General features: G+C 28.1%; 1 protein-coding gene across 3 annotated transcripts in view; it reads right to left on the bottom strand.

The window, feature by feature from the left end:
* The window catches only part of LOC140664733 (aquaporin AQPAn.G), a 32066-nt gene extending 17306 nt beyond the window's left edge, over positions 1–14760 (bottom strand). Inside the window, exons 1-2 of one of the 3 annotated variants that reach the window (XM_072890154.1) lie at positions 14164–14760; positions 11673–11799 (exon numbers count right to left, since the gene is read on the bottom strand). In XM_072890154.1, coding sequence (XP_072746255.1) covers positions 11673–11799; positions 14164–14265 — 229 coding nt within the window. In that variant the 5' untranslated portion in view covers positions 14266–14760. Of the gene's footprint in view, positions 1–1740; positions 2071–11672; positions 11800–12045; positions 12169–14163 lie in introns of those variants that run through there. The other 2 variants (XM_072890155.1, XM_072890156.1) reach the window with 2 other exon arrangements.
* Positions 14761–19067: the final 4307 nt, after the last annotated feature.

The following is a 19067-nucleotide window of genomic DNA, read 5'->3' on the forward strand; positions in this document are numbered from 1 at the left end:
TAACCTACTTGATTTAAAAAATTCCTATGGATTCAATTTCATAATAATTCTTGTATTTAAAATAATTAAATGAAAAAGGTACATTAATTTTTATGAGAATTTTCAATTTAAAACTTATTTATTTATCCAGTAAAATTTTTATGAATTTAATCAAGCTTTTTGTAATTACTTTTTTATTTAAAGTTTATTAATTAATTTACAGTTCAATTTATATTAACTTATAGATAAAATTAGAGTTTAAATAAAAACGATTAAAAAGCTAGAAATTTACGACAGAAACAAATTTTTATCACGATATCAAATGATGTGTAAGATACATGTGCCTGATAACTTATTGAAGTGCGGTAGAATGAATTACACAGTTATGATTAAAAGGTGTGATTAAAAGACATTCATGTGATAACATATCCAAAATAAATGCGATACAAATTAAAGATGAAAGTTAATATGTCTGATGTATTATCGCGAAGAATTTCCCGAATATAAATAAACGCCGAAACACTTTTACGTACGCCGATTATTTCGCAACAATATTCCATAAGAGATAACACGTCTTATAAATTCTAATCATTAAATGTTTTAATATTTTTTAAATACTCGTTTATTTATACAGTTCTTAAGTTTAACCCTTTAATGTTACAAACACTTTTGAATTTAGTTTATTTTTATATATTTAATATATTTCTTGAACTTTTAAATATTTTTAAAAATTTTTCTTTGATTTTATATTATTTGATATTATTTATTTAATATGATTTGATATTATTTATTTGATCGATGTTATCATTTATTTCACTGTATTAATATACATATAATACAACGAGAAATTGTTTTAATATTATAATTAAAATGTTTTTATAATGCAATTCTCATTTTATTTTATAAGATTTAAACAAATAAAAGGATATCTTCTTTTCTCACCTTGTACATGGGTTATATTTTGGATCGCAGTAGTAGAGCGCGCAGTTTACCTATGTAATTTACTATATCCAGTCAACAAACGACTCATATCTTCGTTTGCATGCATCGTCACGACGATTACTACCTTGAATCCCATACTTCTACTTATCATTCATTGATCGACTATTTCCTCTTTTATTTTTATTCATGGGATTCAAATTTTATTTTAATAAATCTTTTCGTATTTTTAAGATACTTTAAAAAACTGTGACTTCATTCTTGACATTTATCGTTGATACATTTTTGAGAGAAACGCGAATATTACTTATGTATAAATGTATAACAAGGGAGTATTTTATATTTGTGTATATTTTTTATTTATAGGATGGAAATATATTTTGTGTATATTTTTTATTTATAGGATGGAAATATGTTAAAATCACTGACCTATAATGCGAAAAAATTTTACTATCTAGCGTCTCCTATGAAGTCTTATTTCTTTTCAATTCTGGAGGAATGCATAGAATAAAAATAGCGCACTACAAAAAAAAACAAGATAATTTACGATATAATAAGTCAAGAAAATAAGATAAGTATCTTAGAAAAAAACACAAGATAATTTATATGTGATATAATAGATATAAAAAATTCTAATAGAGAGATACATTATATAAAGAGAGTCCATTTTCTGTAAACACTTCTAGCTCTTTTCATTCACGAGTCTCAATATAATGACGCATAAAAAGCAAAGAATATTTAACCATACATAATCAATATATTTTTCTCGCATAAGCTTTTTATAACTTTTTCGTCGACACTCAATGATCCCGTGTCACATACCTTTCCACTGTTTGCTCATAATTGCTTCGATGCCAGCAAAGGTTCTCACTCTACCACCCCTTTCAGATTTCCCTTAAATCTCCTCAAGGAAGTTACCCACGTCGGCGAAGACGAGCCGATTTCGATCGTCCTCGACAACCTCTGGACAGAAATCCCCCTCGACGTTTCCGAACGTACTTGTCACTAATTTTCCACGCTATCGGATTAGGGAATTAAAAAAATCGAAATATGTATATGCGTGGGAAAACACGAAGAGAGGACCGGCACTTCCTGCGCTATCGCGAGAGCACACCACGTGAGAGAGTCTCTGGGCGACGTGCGCGCGAGTTTCGCCTTCATATATCGCTTGCGTTCGCCAACCACGGGGTCCTCCCTCTTCCCAAACAACGCGCGCGCGCGGATCTCCCTACCGCCCTCCTGTCACCTCTTCGGAGCCTCCTACCGAACGTGCGGCGAAAGCTTCTTGAGGAAGGAAGAAGTTTGAGGATCGCTCGTACATGGGGTACAACCACAGGCTTCTATATAATACTAGACTGCTATAATATCTATGCAAAACGACTCGGAAAAATGATGCGAGGTGTGGTGGTGGGGATGACAGCTATATTTCGCGTGGGCAAATTGTACTGGGTGTGAATTAAATAAAGTCGTACGTATTATCCGTGATAGACGGATTAAAATATGTTGTATAAATATTGTGACACCCATAGTGTCGCGTAGATACCTGTGCATCATGTTCGCCTATATCCGTTAACTATATCAATCTGGTATTATAAGTCTATGGGTATAACCGAGATTCTATCGTTCTCGATCTGTCAAGATGCAAAACTGAGATTATCGTACCTAATGTAATTGCGTCGCCTATCCTTGACACGTGGCGGAGTTTAACATTTTGACTACGAGTTATTAAACATGATATCAAAGAAATTTTATAAAAATCTTATTATTGAACTGCGAAAGAAATTATTGTTAAGATATTAAATAATTAAATTTAAGAAAATAATTAAATATATTTTGACAGTATATGTATCTTAATCTTTTTTTAATATACCAAGAAAATGATTGCGCAAAATTTTAAGATGTGTGAGATTTATTTATTTATTCAGATTTTGTTTTTTATTAGGTTCGAAATTTTCGCGTCTAAAGTCTAAGAGTTGTTTACAAATTTAGAATATATTTCCAACATTTCTTTACTTATCTTTTTGACGTCATCTAGACAAGTTTTTCATTTACATTAAAAATACATTTTTTGCATTATAGATTTATTGAATGTAAATTTTCGTATCGCGTATCGCTTCTAATTAATTATTATAATTATCATTAATTGACTAATTAATCATCGAAAATTACATTATTAAACAGTGGTTCGAAAACTACAGAAATATATAACGCATGTCATATGTAGTAAAACAACAATCCATGAATGCTACGTGAAAACGTTCGGCATGTGTAATGCACGTGCCTCGTCCTGTACGCGTGCGTGGACAGTGCCATTCATGAATTCGCGTAACTAATTTAGCAGATAGATGACCTTTAACGATCAATGCTAATTTGTAATTTATATTCTCATATAATTCATTGAAATTCTAATTGTAAGTATTTATAGAAAACACGTTCGAGAACAGCAACTTTTAATTAGCCTCAAATTCGTCATCATCTTTACTAGCTACTTTTCATTTTTTTATTTATTTGTTTTTCATTTCTTAATTGTTTATTGACATTTCTTTAATTATTCATATATCAAATATCATATTTTAATCATTTTTTACTTTAATCATTCATATATGATTTATTGACATTTCTTTAATTATTCATATATCAAAAAAAAATTAATGCAAGTTATTTGAAAAATAAAAGTGTATAAATAAATAATAAAAAGAGATAAAATATAGAACAAAAAGAAAAATAATAATAAAAAAAGGGAGACATATAAATAATATCAAATATATGTACAAATGTTATGAGAGATAATAAATTAGCAATTTTCACGTTAAAGTAAGGCAAATGAAAAATGACGAAGAAATCTGATTACAGTTTAATTATGAAAACTAAACCACAAATTTTGTATAAAAGTGTTGAACCAGTTTAATTGTTCCGAATGTATAAAATAATATCAATCAATTTCTGTATATTGTGATTTGAAAAAATAGAGTTGTTTGTATTAGTAAATTTATGGATGATATGTTGTGTCAGTAAACTGTCCAATTCGATTTTAAGCAATTCAATCCTTCTCTCTTTTTCTCTTCACTTTCATTTTCATCGCCGGATAAAAAGAATCGCTTTTAACGTTCGAGCTGAAAAATCGCTCTCGCGTGGGCGTGACGAGAGGCGATCTCTTTCGTTATAAAAATTCAATTCAACGTGACGTACATTAAGTCAACGTGTTGCTGTAATGCACGGAGCGATATAAAAATGCCTGCAAAGTTTGTCGATACCACGTGTCCTTGGCGAATTCAAGATAAAGAAAAAATAAACATACTGGGTAAACTGAAAGTTGGGGCGCAGGAAAGAATTTTTTTTTTTATTATATTTATATAACGTAATTAATATGATACGTAAAAATATGTAAAGTTTATTAAAGAGTCTTCGCGTAGCAAAAATTAAAATTGTAAAAACAAGAATTCTACATTACACAAATTTATTTCTTTATAATTTAATAAAAATAAAATAAATTTAGTTTTTACTCTTTTTACAGAAATTCCTGAAAAATATTTATTCTATCTACAAAATAAAAAAAATCTTTTTCCTTCTCTTTTAATCTTATGACAAAGTCGCGTATATTTTTACATCATCACGCGTTATCAATGTTTATCAATGCTACCTGCGGCAGATAAATATTGCGCCGTCGAGCAGATTCTCTCTCTTCTCTCGATCCTCTCGCCAGAACGCAGTGGCAACAGACACGGTAATTAAACGCTATTAATTGGGTCGTTACGCGGCGACGAAGCGACTCGGTTGTAAATAGCTTCCGCAATTAGCGTTGTGCATTCGTCGTCGCTACTGCACTCGCGTTACATTCTCGCGCGCAACACTTGCCACGAGAATAATTACATTTGTGTTGCTTATATACGTAACCGGCAAAGAGAATTCCTCACATGCGGACGCGTTACACGCCATATTGCGTCTCGCTCTTTACTATATTGATTCTGATAGAAATTTAATAAAAATTAAATTGGTAAATTGTAAATTGAAAATTAAAAATATGTGTAATAAGCGCTTCTTAAACTTAAATTAAAATGGCAATAAAAGTAAAAATTTTCAATACATTGAATTAAATTGTTAACATAGTTATATTATATCATTTAATGATTTATGTAAGAAAAACTTAAGAATGTATTAATATCTAACGTAATATGACAAAATCAAATATAAAATAAATGCGCAATTCTTTTTTAGCATTTATTTTATATTTGATTTTGTCATATTTACGTTAAATATTAATACATTCTTAAGATTTCTTATATGACAATTTAAATGTATTGAAAATTATTTGCTGCTATTGTCATTTTACCAATTTAATTTAAGGGGACTCCCTACTGTGACGGTCTGAAGAAACAGCTAATTTTTAGATACGGATCATAAAAAAACTAAACAACGTATTAAATTGCAGTTTTGTATTTAGTTCTAGAATATTACAAACTATAAAAAACAATTGTAATAATTAAGAAAAGGATTGTTATAAATGTCTTAAAACATTTTTCTCAAAAGGTCATTTTTCTAAACGGTGTACACGATTTCTCAATCTCTATTGATCCGATTGCAATCTGATTTTGCACACATCTTTATTATTATATTCTTTAAGCATTAAAAGACGATTTTGTTAAAATTTTTTTATTTTACGAAAGTTATAAACAAATTAGTGACAAAATTTTTCGCGAAAATCGGCATTTTTTTCAAAACTTTGTTATTCGGCCAATTTTCAAAAAATTAAAAAATGGCTCCGTTAATGCTTAACAATTGAAGTATAATTAATGAAACAATTTGGATTTTTGGTTTCAGATAAACCAAAATTGAGTTATTAGGTACACCATTTGGCCTTTAGTAAAAAGAGCCCATCAGTTTGGAGTTGTCTTAAGATTAATTTATAACAATCCTCTTCTTAATTATTACAATTGTTTTTTATAGTTTGTAATGTTCTAAAACGAAATATAAAACTGCAATTTAATATGTTGCTTAGTTTTTTTATGATCCGCATCTAAAAATTAGCTGTTTTTTCGGACCGTCAAGTAAGGGGTCCCCTTAAGTTTAAGGAGCGCTTATTACACATATTTTTAATAAAAATTATTGTACAATATCGACAGAATGTATATACTCTGTAACATATTACTGCAAATGTATTTTATTTTATCGCAGTAAACGCACAGTATATACGAAAAAAGAACACACGAGAATATAGTGGAAAAATATCAAAATTTTCCTTTAACTTACTTTTTATTTGCTATTATTTCTTTTTTAGAATGAATTGTAAATATTACGTAGAATGTATTTATCTTTGTTATCATGATAGATATATAGATATATAGATATATAGTTGGATAGAATCACAGTAACATTGAAATGATAATAAAACTCAATAAAATATTGAGTCACACATTAGTTTGAAGATTAACCGAAGATATAGCATGCGAACTTAATGTTTTATTTGTGTCCCGGAAATTGCTGTGAGTCTCTCGATAAAGTGTGACTCGAGCTCTAAAGAGTACTTACGTAAAAATGTTGATTATCAAAAAGTCTCATCATACACTTCATTGTAGTATATCCTTTATTAAAAAAATTTAATTTAAGCGAATCGATTTATGTTAAAATAATTAAAAGATATATTACTTGTAGATTATTATTTAATAGACACTGGCTACTTTAATAATTATAATTATTCTCATAATTAATAATTATAAGAGATAAATATAAACCATTTAGTTCTATTGCATATGTAATAAGTCCTTCAAGTGCATAGGCGGCAACATAAAGAAGAACTGATTGCATCTTTGCAGCAAAGAGATCTCTTTAACAAAACGATGGAACATAGTAACTCGTTTAATTTTGTTTAATCGTCTATCGTACATGTGAAATTAGGCGATTTAGATTCGTCGTGATAGCACAAATGAAAGACGTTTATGCGCTGTTCTGAGAAACGAAAAAAAAATGCGCACAATTATGCAATTCGCGTTTGGGAACTCGCGAGGGGAGGAATCCTAGCGTTCCTATGCAAAACACACCGCAATACTTTAATGACATGTCCGATGAACAAGGCATTGTGATCGAAGAATGATTTAACATGAGATTAACTGATGAGATCATTGATTGTTTTCTGTGTAACTCCTCTTCAACTTCCGTAATCTTCTCACAATAAAATTCCTATAATAATGCATCTGTATTTTATCGCGTAAACGTGCAATGAGGAAAAAATTCATCACATAAGGGCAATTTATTCGTCTTTAGTATATTTCCTAGGAAATACTTATTGAAAAAATATATTTTATTTATTTAATAAAATATATTTTATTTATTTAATATATTTAATTTATTTAATATATTTAATTTATTTAATATATTTAATTTATTTAAAATTCTCGAAAATGTTAGGCAATTTATATTAACTACGTGAGCTAATATGACTTGTGTTTACGCGATATGTGTGTGCAAAAATGCTTTATTTCGCTTCAGGTAATAGACAATTTATGTATTAATATTAATCATCGACATGCTGTATAGAAAAGTTTCATTAATTGAATGAGATGGCATATGTTTTGCGCGCGACATTTATAAATTGTGTTTCACATAATCAGCTGTCTGATCAATTACTCTTGCGACTTATTAGCATTGCAAAAGTGTAACATGCAACTGATCTAGAGGAAAATCATTCATAATCACTCTTAATCATTCGGATCATTAGATAAATCTTTATAATTTACATTTAACGACCGATAAAAGATCTTTTCTACAATTACATTTGAATTTTAGCATTTGCACGCGATTTTCAAGTGATATCGGAAATGTTTAACAAATTTTTATGTAATAACGTTTCATTATATTCAAACTTCTCAATCAAATCACATTTTGAATCACAAATGTGAATCCTGATATGATAAAACCGAGAAAAATTGATTAATCGCATTTTAATTATTTACAATTTATAATAAATATTGTCATGAATATAATGAGTCGCGTTTTATCGTATCTAAGAACAAAGACAACATTTATCACGTAGAATGACATAGATGTTTAGTCCGTATAATTTTGAGCAATTTAAATTTCAATAGGGGATGTTTCGATTTTATTAGATCGATGGCGAATGACAAAATCTCCTAAAAATGTCAAAAAAAAAAACAAAAGTTGTGTAAGTAATAATGTCAAGACTAATACAAACCGCACATTCGTACGTGCTAATATGCTTAAAGTACATCTCGCGTAGTGTTTACGTTGATGTCTGTAGCGCGAGTTGCTTTCTGTAACGGAATTTACATAGTTTTGATCTTTGCTTAGATCCTTCTTAAGCAAAAGTTTATAACTAACTGAATGAATCTCTCTGCATTCCTTAATGTTTTGTTCAGCCCCACTCTGGTGACCGTGAATCAGTACGTCATTGTCAACAAATAATGTTATGTTTCTCTTCTCTCTTAATGTAACTATATATATGATCGTGGTAATAATAAAAATTGTGACATTAAACCAAATACAAATTACATTTAATTTAATGTAACTTTAAAAATAATTTAATATAAATTAAAACATGAGACTAATTAATTTAATTATAAGTCAACTTAAATAAACTTAGTACAGATTTGTATATATTGTAAAATAAAATTTGATAAAATCTTAAGTTATTAAAATTTAAGACAAACTTGGTTGTTATATATTTTAATCTTAGGCCTAATTATTTAAGGCGCGATATTTAATACTCAAAAATTATAAAGATGTACAATCAATTTTTTAATTAATGACATGCCGACAGATGTTCGAAGAATTCATCATCAAAACGAATCTCCGAATTAATGTATTACAACTTACATAACAAAAGAATACGTTGTAAAACACAATAATATAACGGCAAAAAATGGTCAAACAAAACAAATCATTTTAAATGTCACGATATGTGAGAATTTTTACTTACGAACATTGACGGTATCATAATCTTTTTGTAATCGTATCAATTAAGTTTTCTTTTGGATCAGAAGTTGCACTTATCGTAATTTTAACACGTTATAAAAGTTACTCGCTTTATTTTAATTTATTTTATATGAATTTATTCTTATATACGTGCGTTACACCTGGCAAGTTTTACGCTTCAGAGACGGCAATTAAATAACAACAAGTTATTTTTCGAGCGTGTGTACATTTTCACAAATAAATTTCACAAAAATTTTAAATTTTAATTCAAGGTGAGAATTGTCGACTCTTTGGCTCGCTATAAATGCATAAAACTTAATTGCATCACGTCCCCGGAAGACTCGTAAAATAAATTTTGCACGATAAATCGTAGAAAACAAATAATAAAATAAGCATAAAAAGTCGAAAAGAGTCCACTAAAAAAATTAATTTAAATTTTTAATTTTTAATTTAAATTTTTATTTATTTTATTTAAGGACTTTTATCTTATTTAACAAATTAACAAATTGATACAAACTTACGCAAGAATGCAAAAAATTCAGAATTCATTAAAAAAGAATTCTCGACGTACGTTCTAAGAATATTTTTGTCGGCTGTTCGAAGAGATAATTAATAGTATGTCCGCGAGAAGAATAGCAATAAAATGACGGGTTAGCGATATGCGATTAAAGAGCGCGTTCTTTCTAGGCGTAATAACTTGTAAACACGCATCCTCGATCGTCGCATTATTGTGGCAATCATCGAGATCGTTAGGACACAATTTCTCGAACGCATAACATTAATGGTAGATGCTAATCGCACGCGCGGAAGCCGCCGTTGCGAATTACAACCAAGAACACTATAATTGTCGACGCATAGAAAATGAGGCACGTCAACAAAGCCACGGAATGAAAAAAATTCCGTTCCGTACAATTTGCTTATTTCCGTTCACATCTCATTCCGAGGTTTCATCAAGTAAAAATAATCTTTCTGTATTTTTGAAGAATTTTGACAAAGCTAATAATACAAAATAATAAAGAAATACATAAGTATTTAATAAATTAAAAAATAAGCACAAATGTAAAAAGAATACACAAACTGTAATTTTTTAGAAATATAACATATATACCAGCAATTATTGATATGTGTAAAATACAATACTTAAAGAAAGAATAGAATTTTTTATTTAATTTTTATCGCATTTTTATAAAATTAACAAATGTATTTTGTTTGAATGTATTGTTTGCTGTACGTGATATACTATACTATGATATAGTATAAATAAGTATTGATAATCATTGGTAATTAGAATTCAACGTAATATACCATACACAATTTTTTCGCTTTGTAACTTTATTTTGTTTAAAAATGACTTACGACAATTTCATTAAAAAATTTAAAAAAAGTAAAAAACAGAAAGGAACTAACTTTTCTATGTATTTTGAGAATAATTCTTATGTATTTTGTAATAACTACTTACATCTTTTAATGTGATTAATTCATGCATTGTAAATTTGTTATTTATTATCGTTGTAAGAAAGGTTATTTTACTTAAAAAGTGATTTAAAGATTTAATTTTATAAAGAACAAAATAAAATTATACTAATAATAAATTATAAATTATAAGGTATATACTTTATATAATAAACAATTTTTTAATTACACAGCTTATATGTTTTTGCATTCTTTTCGTGAGTCGCAATCTATCGAGAAAGATTTAAAACGATGTAAAATTAAACGCGTGTAGAGCTGATACAGCTATACCATTCCGTCGATAAAATAGGGATTCATTACGCTCACAAAAGTAATCAAAATTATTGCAAAAGAATATTAAAATTGCATTCCATTGATTTAAAAAAAAGTCAGCAAAAGAGTGTAATTTACTTGTAATAAAAGTATAAATTCCGAATATTTAAAAGTATAATAATGTTGCGATTTCTTTTCACAATGAGTGATATGTATATCTATGAAAGATTTAAAATTACTTGTGAATATTATATTTTTCTAATACATATTAATTCTAGAAATTTCATTTAATAGTGATTCATTACACAATTTCAAGAATTAAGGATTTTAGCAAGATTGTAGTAAATTGCATCACAATGACATTACACTGTGTATTAGGATTTCCCCGCAGAAATTAATTAAGCAGAGAATTGCCTCTCGTGATCCCTTTCTCGGGACACAATGACACGCGATACAATATGTTATTCAATTTTATTTAGTTTCATAATTGCATAATGATATGCAGCGATGCATTCATATAGATACGACGTTAAATAATGGTTGTATATTCTGCAACGAAGATGCACCTTTAGTTTTGATATAGTTATGCATACGATCGATTTGAAAAATGTCCGTGAGTATAATAAATGATATAATTTTCTGAAGGAAAATTGAATAAAATATATATATTAAAGATCTGTCAGCTGTGAACTATTAAATGAGTAAAATTCACATCTGTAAAGTACTAATTTAAATACGCAGATCATTTTACATAAAACATTTATATATAACAAAGTAATATTTAAAACAAAATGTACAAAATTTTTGGTAGCTTCATACAACAGATTAAAATTTAATAATATGTAAAATACAAGATAATTTCATAATTTAGATTTATGAATAATATTTTTTTTTATTTTACATAATACGTAATTTTGAAGAACTTAATTTTTTTTTAAATTAAAGATAATAAGTGATAAAAGAATTGAAACAAAGAAAAAATTAAATTTGAATATTTTTTTTAAGAAATATGTATTATTTATTTTTCCCCTCTGATAATTATATCTTTTATGTTCTAAAATATAGGAATCTATATATAAAATTAATCATCGAAATGTACTTACGCTGATAACGTTCCAAATCAAATCCTCCATCATCCTGCTTAGGTATCGATGACGCATGACGCTGTACTCGCTCATTTTCCACGTATCCTTCGGGGAACACTGTAGATACATTCATCCCGCTGGGTTTCTGGAATTTCAGAATTTAATACAAATTATTAATAATAATATATACGTAATTCCCTTGAGTCAGCACAGTTCTCGTTTTCCTCATGTTTTCCAATTTTCAGATTCCGAGCATTACTCGATTCTCAGTACAAACATTCCTCACCATAACAAAAATTCAAATATATAATAGATACGAGTAGAGTGTATGGAAAAATTTGTAAATATTATCTATTACAGGCTCCTTAATCTATCTATATCTACGTCATACCAATCTTCCATGATTCATGATATTCAAATTGTTCCTGTTCATATTGTCATGCGAAATGTTGTGCAAATATGAACAATACATGATGCAAACGAAGATAAAAAAACAATATAATTAATAAAAAATCGTGATTTGTTTTTAGACTTATTTCGTACAGACGGAGCAACGATCAAAATGACAATCGCGACTATTTCGTTGTGTCTTTCGCTATACAACTGCATTCTTTATCGAGGTCTCGATCGCGTATTAGAATAGTTGCTAATTTGTCGTCAAATTCGATGTATTAGCATCTTTCTCAACCTTGTCATGGATCGTGCCAACAAATTCGATTTAGAAGATCGAAAGATTTCTTTTACAATGAAAAACGAGAGAGAAAAATAAATTAAAATTAAAAAGAAATTTCATGTTAATATTTTTGGCAATGTATTTATTATTTTAAAAAGATGCGAAATAAAATATTAACTTATTATTTCTTTTGCTCAATTAATAAAGTTATTAAAACAATTTACGTAAAAATTAATTATAAATAGTAAAAAATATTATATTTAATAACAAATAAAAATTAGATAAAAGTTTTTATAATGTCCTCGTAAAATATATTGTTCTTATTGTCACAAAAATTACTATTACCCACATTTGACTGATTTTAGACTTCATTAGTTGCTTGGTGAAAATCTAATTAACGTATGTCTTCTAGTTCGAAAATCCTCGTTTTCATCATGAAATGCATGAGAAATAGAAGACGAAAACTTTGCGTAAAAGTATAAACCTTAAAAATTGTACAAATTATGCTGAAAATTTGCATAAACAGCTGTCGAAAATACTTTCCTTGACTTATTTTATAATCTCTTCACACGGATAAAGCTAATCAAGCATACATATATCGCAATAAATTCTGACTCACGACTTAGGTACGATGATAAGATGCTTTATATGTATTGCTCTTATCATTGCATTATAATTATCTTGGTAGCGTCATAGCTTACGAAAGCGGTATTCGAACAAAAGAGTGTAATTTATCTTTCGTTTGCGAAAGTAATGAAAATCGCGTCCAATTGCGTAACAACAATAAAAACTGATAAAAGCAATATTTTATATATATGTCAAGATATCAGATAAGCCATATTTATATTACACATTTAGCGGTAAACAATTATAAAACATGTGTATAATTTCGAATCTTACTTTTCTTCTATTGAAATTGTAATCAATGATATTTAGTGTCAAGAGTAAGTCAAAAGATATTTACACATTACATTTTTTAAAACAAAATAAATTTTACTTTTTCAAACTCTCAAATAATTCTTAAGGGGATCCAAAAGCTGTTCTATATTGTCGACCAAAATTTAACCTAACATGACAATATATAAAAGTTTTACAATTTATACGCATAAAATAAGATAGATTTCTGCTAGAAATTGCATGAAGGAATATTTGTGAACTTTTAGAAGTGACGTCTGACGTGAGTTTGTGTTTCAGTCTTGCACACTCACAGATGCATGAGAGTAATTTTTTACAGATTTTGAAAATTTTTTTTACTAGGCTTCTAAAGTCATTTCCAAAAGTTTACTAATTCTCTTATGTTATTCCAAACGCGAAGGCTATATCTCTTGCACGAATATACCGTAGAACTTTTTATATTAAATAAATATTGTTACGACGTAACTGTCATCTTTTAATTTTTTATCATTTTTATATAAAAAATTATATTATTATATTATATTATTATTTTTAATTATTTTTTTATTTTTATATTTTTATTATATTTTTATTATATTTTTATTTTTATTTTTTTATTTTACTCTTAATTATTTGTAAGACTCTAAAGTTATTCGTAAGATTAAAGGCTAAAATAAAAAAAATCTGCAGTTGTAAAAATTTTGAATTGTTATTAAAAAAGGTGTAAAAAATAAATTTTTCAGAAATAATTGTGAAATAAATATGTGTTTATACTCACACGTACATGCGCTTAAAAATCATCCTATAAATTTTTTCTCATCCGAGTCACGTAACAATCATCAATATCAGAGAGTCTATTTAATCGTCAATTTTAAAGATTACACTTACAAATTATTTTTGTCAACTCCCCCGAAAAATTGGCAAGAAAGAAAAGAAACTCACCCACGGACGGCGATTCAGGTTCAACTTCTTGGCTGCTGTGTTGAAGACGAGAAACTCGCGCCACAGGCTCAAGTAGGAGGCCCTCTCGTCAGGACGTGACATCCTCGTGACGGCCAGGCTCTGCAATTTGCGAGCCACGACCTGCCACCCTCGTCGGCCATCAACCCGCCACCGAGACTTGCTGGATCACCCTCGCGTCCTGCAAGCGACAGGACTGACCTCGCAAAGACGACGACCAACGAACGATCACTGGTAGGATCCGCCACGATTTACCCCCGTCGATCCAACGAGGGTGTTGGTGGTGGTAGCAATGCATATGACGACCTTGGCAGCGACCTCGTCGAGTTGCGTGACGATGTACTACCGCTGATGCTTCTGTTCGCAATGTTCCGGTTGCATCGGTCTGCTTACGTCGTCCTCGATATTGTCGTCGCCCCACAATCACAATCCAATAAAATCAAGCCGAGCAACCCGATAAAATAGTCTTCGAATATTTGAAGCGAAAGAGTGACTGTGTTGTTCTTGAGATTTAATAATTAATGATGGACTCTTAATTCGAAGACAGCTTTTTGTGAAATTATACAATCTTTTATAATTAAATAAATTACAATAAATAAGTAATTTCTTCCCTTTCTTCTTTTCTTATTTTTCTTGCTCATATTTTTCAATTCTGCTTTATTTTTCTTTCTTTTTCTATTTTCTTTTTTTGTTTTTTTTTTTTAATCACTTTTTCTTTTCCTTTTTTATTATTTTATGTGTTTTAAATCCAGGTGAGATTTGATAAACCTAAATTTTGTTACGTTTTACTTCCTTACGACCTTTGGCCTTTCATAAATCTTCGACCGTTATAAACATACAGTAAGCACTGCCAAGGCCATTGATAAGATTCTGTTAGAGATTTTACGCCGGGAATCTCCGACAGAGACTTCCGGTCAACATCTGCAACGACCAATTATTCTCTCAGCTTACAATTAGATCTTGTCTGTGATATTACATGCAATTGGGTCAAAAGTTTTACGCAATTCTTGCTTTGTTAATAATACGGATACAACTTCCTCAAACAAAGCTAAAAATTATATTTATCTAGAATTTTAAACATATAGAATTACATCTCTTGTACCAAATACTAGAATACTTTTTTTAATATCATATATCATTATATCTTGATAATTACTATAGAACTATCTTGATTGAGCTGCTTTAATTACTAATTATTCGTAATTTATCGTAATATAATTAATAATAATAATTGTAATATAATAAATGATAAATTTAATTTAGCGTCATAAAATTAATTTAATTCAATTTCATTTAATCTAATTTCACATATAGAGTTACATCATTTTTTTCCGAAACCACTAATTTAATCTGCTTCATAATCTTTTGAGTGGCAAAAATAATTAACTAAATAATTTATGATGTTACAAAGCAAAATATGTCAAAATATTTAACTAGTTGTTATCGTAATGTAATTTAATTAAGCGTCATTAAATTAATTCAATTTAATTTAATCTAATTTAACGCGCATGCAGGACACCTTCTCCCGAAACTACTGATTTTATCTTGTAAATAGTGGAAATTAATTATCTAAATAATTTTTTACATTACCGAGCTACGTTAAAATTTATTTCAATTTTATTTTTGTGGAATTCATGATTAAAGCCGACTGATGATTCGCTGCTAAGTTATTTGTTATTTAAAATTCCTCCCCGTCTCGGTACAATCCCTCCTAGCGTTTTATTTCGCAGCAGTTAACTGATATTACGACGATGGTGAGCTCGCGTGCAGATAAAACCGTGACAATTAGCATAGGTGAGGTCAGCCGATGGACGCGATGAACATGGGGGAACGTCATATCTGCAGTTTCTTGCACTCGTCCGCCCGTAACGATCGGCTTGCGACGCGTGGCGCCGCAGAAAATTTCTCGCAGAATTTGCATAATCGCATATTATTAATATCAATTTATTAAAAATACAACGTGTCAATATTTTTTTTGCAGAGAAAATTTTAACTACTCGCCAAAATTGAGTTATTTTATTTTATCGATCTTCAAAAACAAATTTGAAGACAATCTCTCTTTTGCAAAAGAATTTAAATCAAAGAGTAATTACATAAAGAAAACAGAATATGTATATTTGAAACAGAAAAAAATTATTTAATATTAAAGTATTAATTTTTAATTAATAACGTATTAAATTCTGCAACTACAATATTATTTGAAATTTTCAATATCGCAAAATATCTTAGGTTAAAATGGTTTAGTTATATATTTTTGCGGAATTTCTTATACATATCTTAGAAATATCTAATAATTATTAGATGCTTTTCTAGGCATTTTAATAAAAATTAAATATATTGCTTCAAATATTAGAATAAAATACATAAAATTGTTAGAAAAACAAATCTTTTTTTGTACCGCTCTAGTTGGAAAATTTATTTTTAAATTTATGACTTCTCAATGTTGCTGTAATTTAGAAAGAATAATGCGTATCGATCTATTTTTTATCTCGATTTTGTGCGCATATTAATTTAGATAAAACGAAGCTTGATATATGCTTGAATATCTGGTTTTCTTTCGGCTGTCTCCTTGAAATCTGACATGAAGCAGTGCCTGAAACTGTTTCTCGTACTGCATTGATCTGTATCTGCATCAACGCATCCAAATTAGAAACGAGATTTAATGTGAAATCATAAAGATTTAAAAATAAATATATACAAAATACAGAAAAGTATAAATAGAAAAAATAAATTATATTATATAAGATATACAAATTTACGAATTTCAAATCTATTTTATAAATGTTTGATAAAAAAATTACTATACATATGTGTCACAAATTTGCCTATAAATAAAGAAAAAAAATGGTCATGAGTATAATAAAAATGTTAAAAATTTTAAAAATATGTATGACACTCTGTCTATTTTGGATATAAAATTTAATAGAGTAAAATATTATTATAAATATTCTATAACTTTAAATATCCTACGGATGGCAAATTAAAATACGATTGGATAACAATTAACTCACGAAAAAATATAGATGGACTTATTATTACGATCGAGGTGACTTTTTTCGTCGAGCTAACTTAGAAACCGAAACAATATAACGAGGTCAAATAAAAGAGAAAAAAGAAAACTGTTCGTTTACTCTATTACAGGCGCTGATGGTCAGCAATAGTGTGTAATAACAATCAATAAGATATCATAGCGACTTGTTAATGTCGCCTTTTACTTATTTTGATCAATATTATTATATCATAATTATTCAATTATATTATATTGTAAACCTGTTCTTTTATATCATATTTAAAAATATTACAATTATTTATTTATCTTTCTTTTTATTTATATTATTTATTTTATTTATTTAATTATGTATATAGTGTTTCAATATTAATTTCATGTATTAAAATTTGATTTTTTTTTTTCTTCTAAACGTTTTATTATAACGGAAATTTTAAATAGATAATTTCGTTGCTAAATGTGTTAAATGGAAACGTTGATACGTGTCTCATGCATATTTTTTTTTATAAAGGAATAAAGTAACGAGGTAGTTGACAACGCGCGACAGTCACGTGAAAAGAGCAGTAATGATTTAGCGATGACAATCCTGTTATGCTGCTATGTGGAATATGCTGTTCAGACTCGGAGAACGCAAAATGATTCATCGGCTTTTGGCGGCACAAATCAAGATTGTTTCTATGTCGTTGAACTTGTGTTATTGTTCTATATATAACAAATGCAAATTTTTTAGACAATTAATTCATAATGAATACATTTTTATTAAAAAAATTAATTAATTTAACGAAATTATTAAATCTTAGTTTCCTTAATTTTAATATATTTTTCTAATATTTAAATTAATTTAACTCTTTCTCATCCAGAGAAAGTCCTTTCCTTAAAAAATTTTATATCTTTATTTTTTTAAATTAAAATTTTTATATCTTCTTTATAATTATTTTCTTTACAAATATATATTATTTACATTATATGTTCTCTTATCTCTAATAAAGTTTCCAATATTTTCTTATTATTCTCTTTATTTATTAATCTCCCGTCACAATAAAATGCATGTGTATTAATTAATGCACAGTAAATATGCACATCTGTACTTAAACCGCGATTTAATTTAGCCGGATAACAACGCAGTCAAGAGCTCAGCTATTTTTCCAATGAAAATAATCTTCCAACAATAGGACACTCCTCTGCAATATATGCGCCGTAATATTTGCATTTGCAGTTCTAAATGTGTTGCTACTTGTTGTATACAATTATGATACTTCTAGCATGTGGCATAATTATAGTTTTACTTTGAACGAAACATTACGCGACTAGAACGCTTTGTCCGAAGCCGTCATTATTTCATTCGTTCGATAGTTAATTGGCTTATTGCTAGTAACCTTGTGCATCAGGATGATATATGTATAGTTAAAATGATAAAATTCGATGTATTTTACTATTGCCGTAATGTATTGCATAATATTAATATTAAAAATATCATAATATTAATATTAAAAATACATAATATTAAAAAATATATGTAGAAAAAAAATGTATATAAATTATAACTTTTTAATTGTTTTTATCAAACATTTTTAATTTTTATCATTTATAATTACGTTTCTTTATAAGATAAATATCTAAAAATTGCTAATTGTAATAATATTAAAAAATTTTATTAAAATTTTTATTAGAAATCATAAATATTTTATTATAATATTTAATTTTACCGGGTCATGATATGAAATTCATTATATGCGTTTTAATATTCAATAATTCTACTATTTTTTCACATTTTATTCGCATGCGTCTATTTGGATATATACAAGCGCAAGATACATCATCGTTGGATATAGGGATGATTGTGCGTGATGAATCGCGTTTTGGGTTACACGAATTGATC

The sequence above is a fragment of the Anoplolepis gracilipes genome, chromosome 4, assembly GCF_047496725.1.
Source record: "Anoplolepis gracilipes chromosome 4, ASM4749672v1, whole genome shotgun sequence".
Classification (NCBI taxonomy): domain Eukaryota; kingdom Metazoa; phylum Arthropoda; class Insecta; order Hymenoptera; family Formicidae; genus Anoplolepis; species Anoplolepis gracilipes.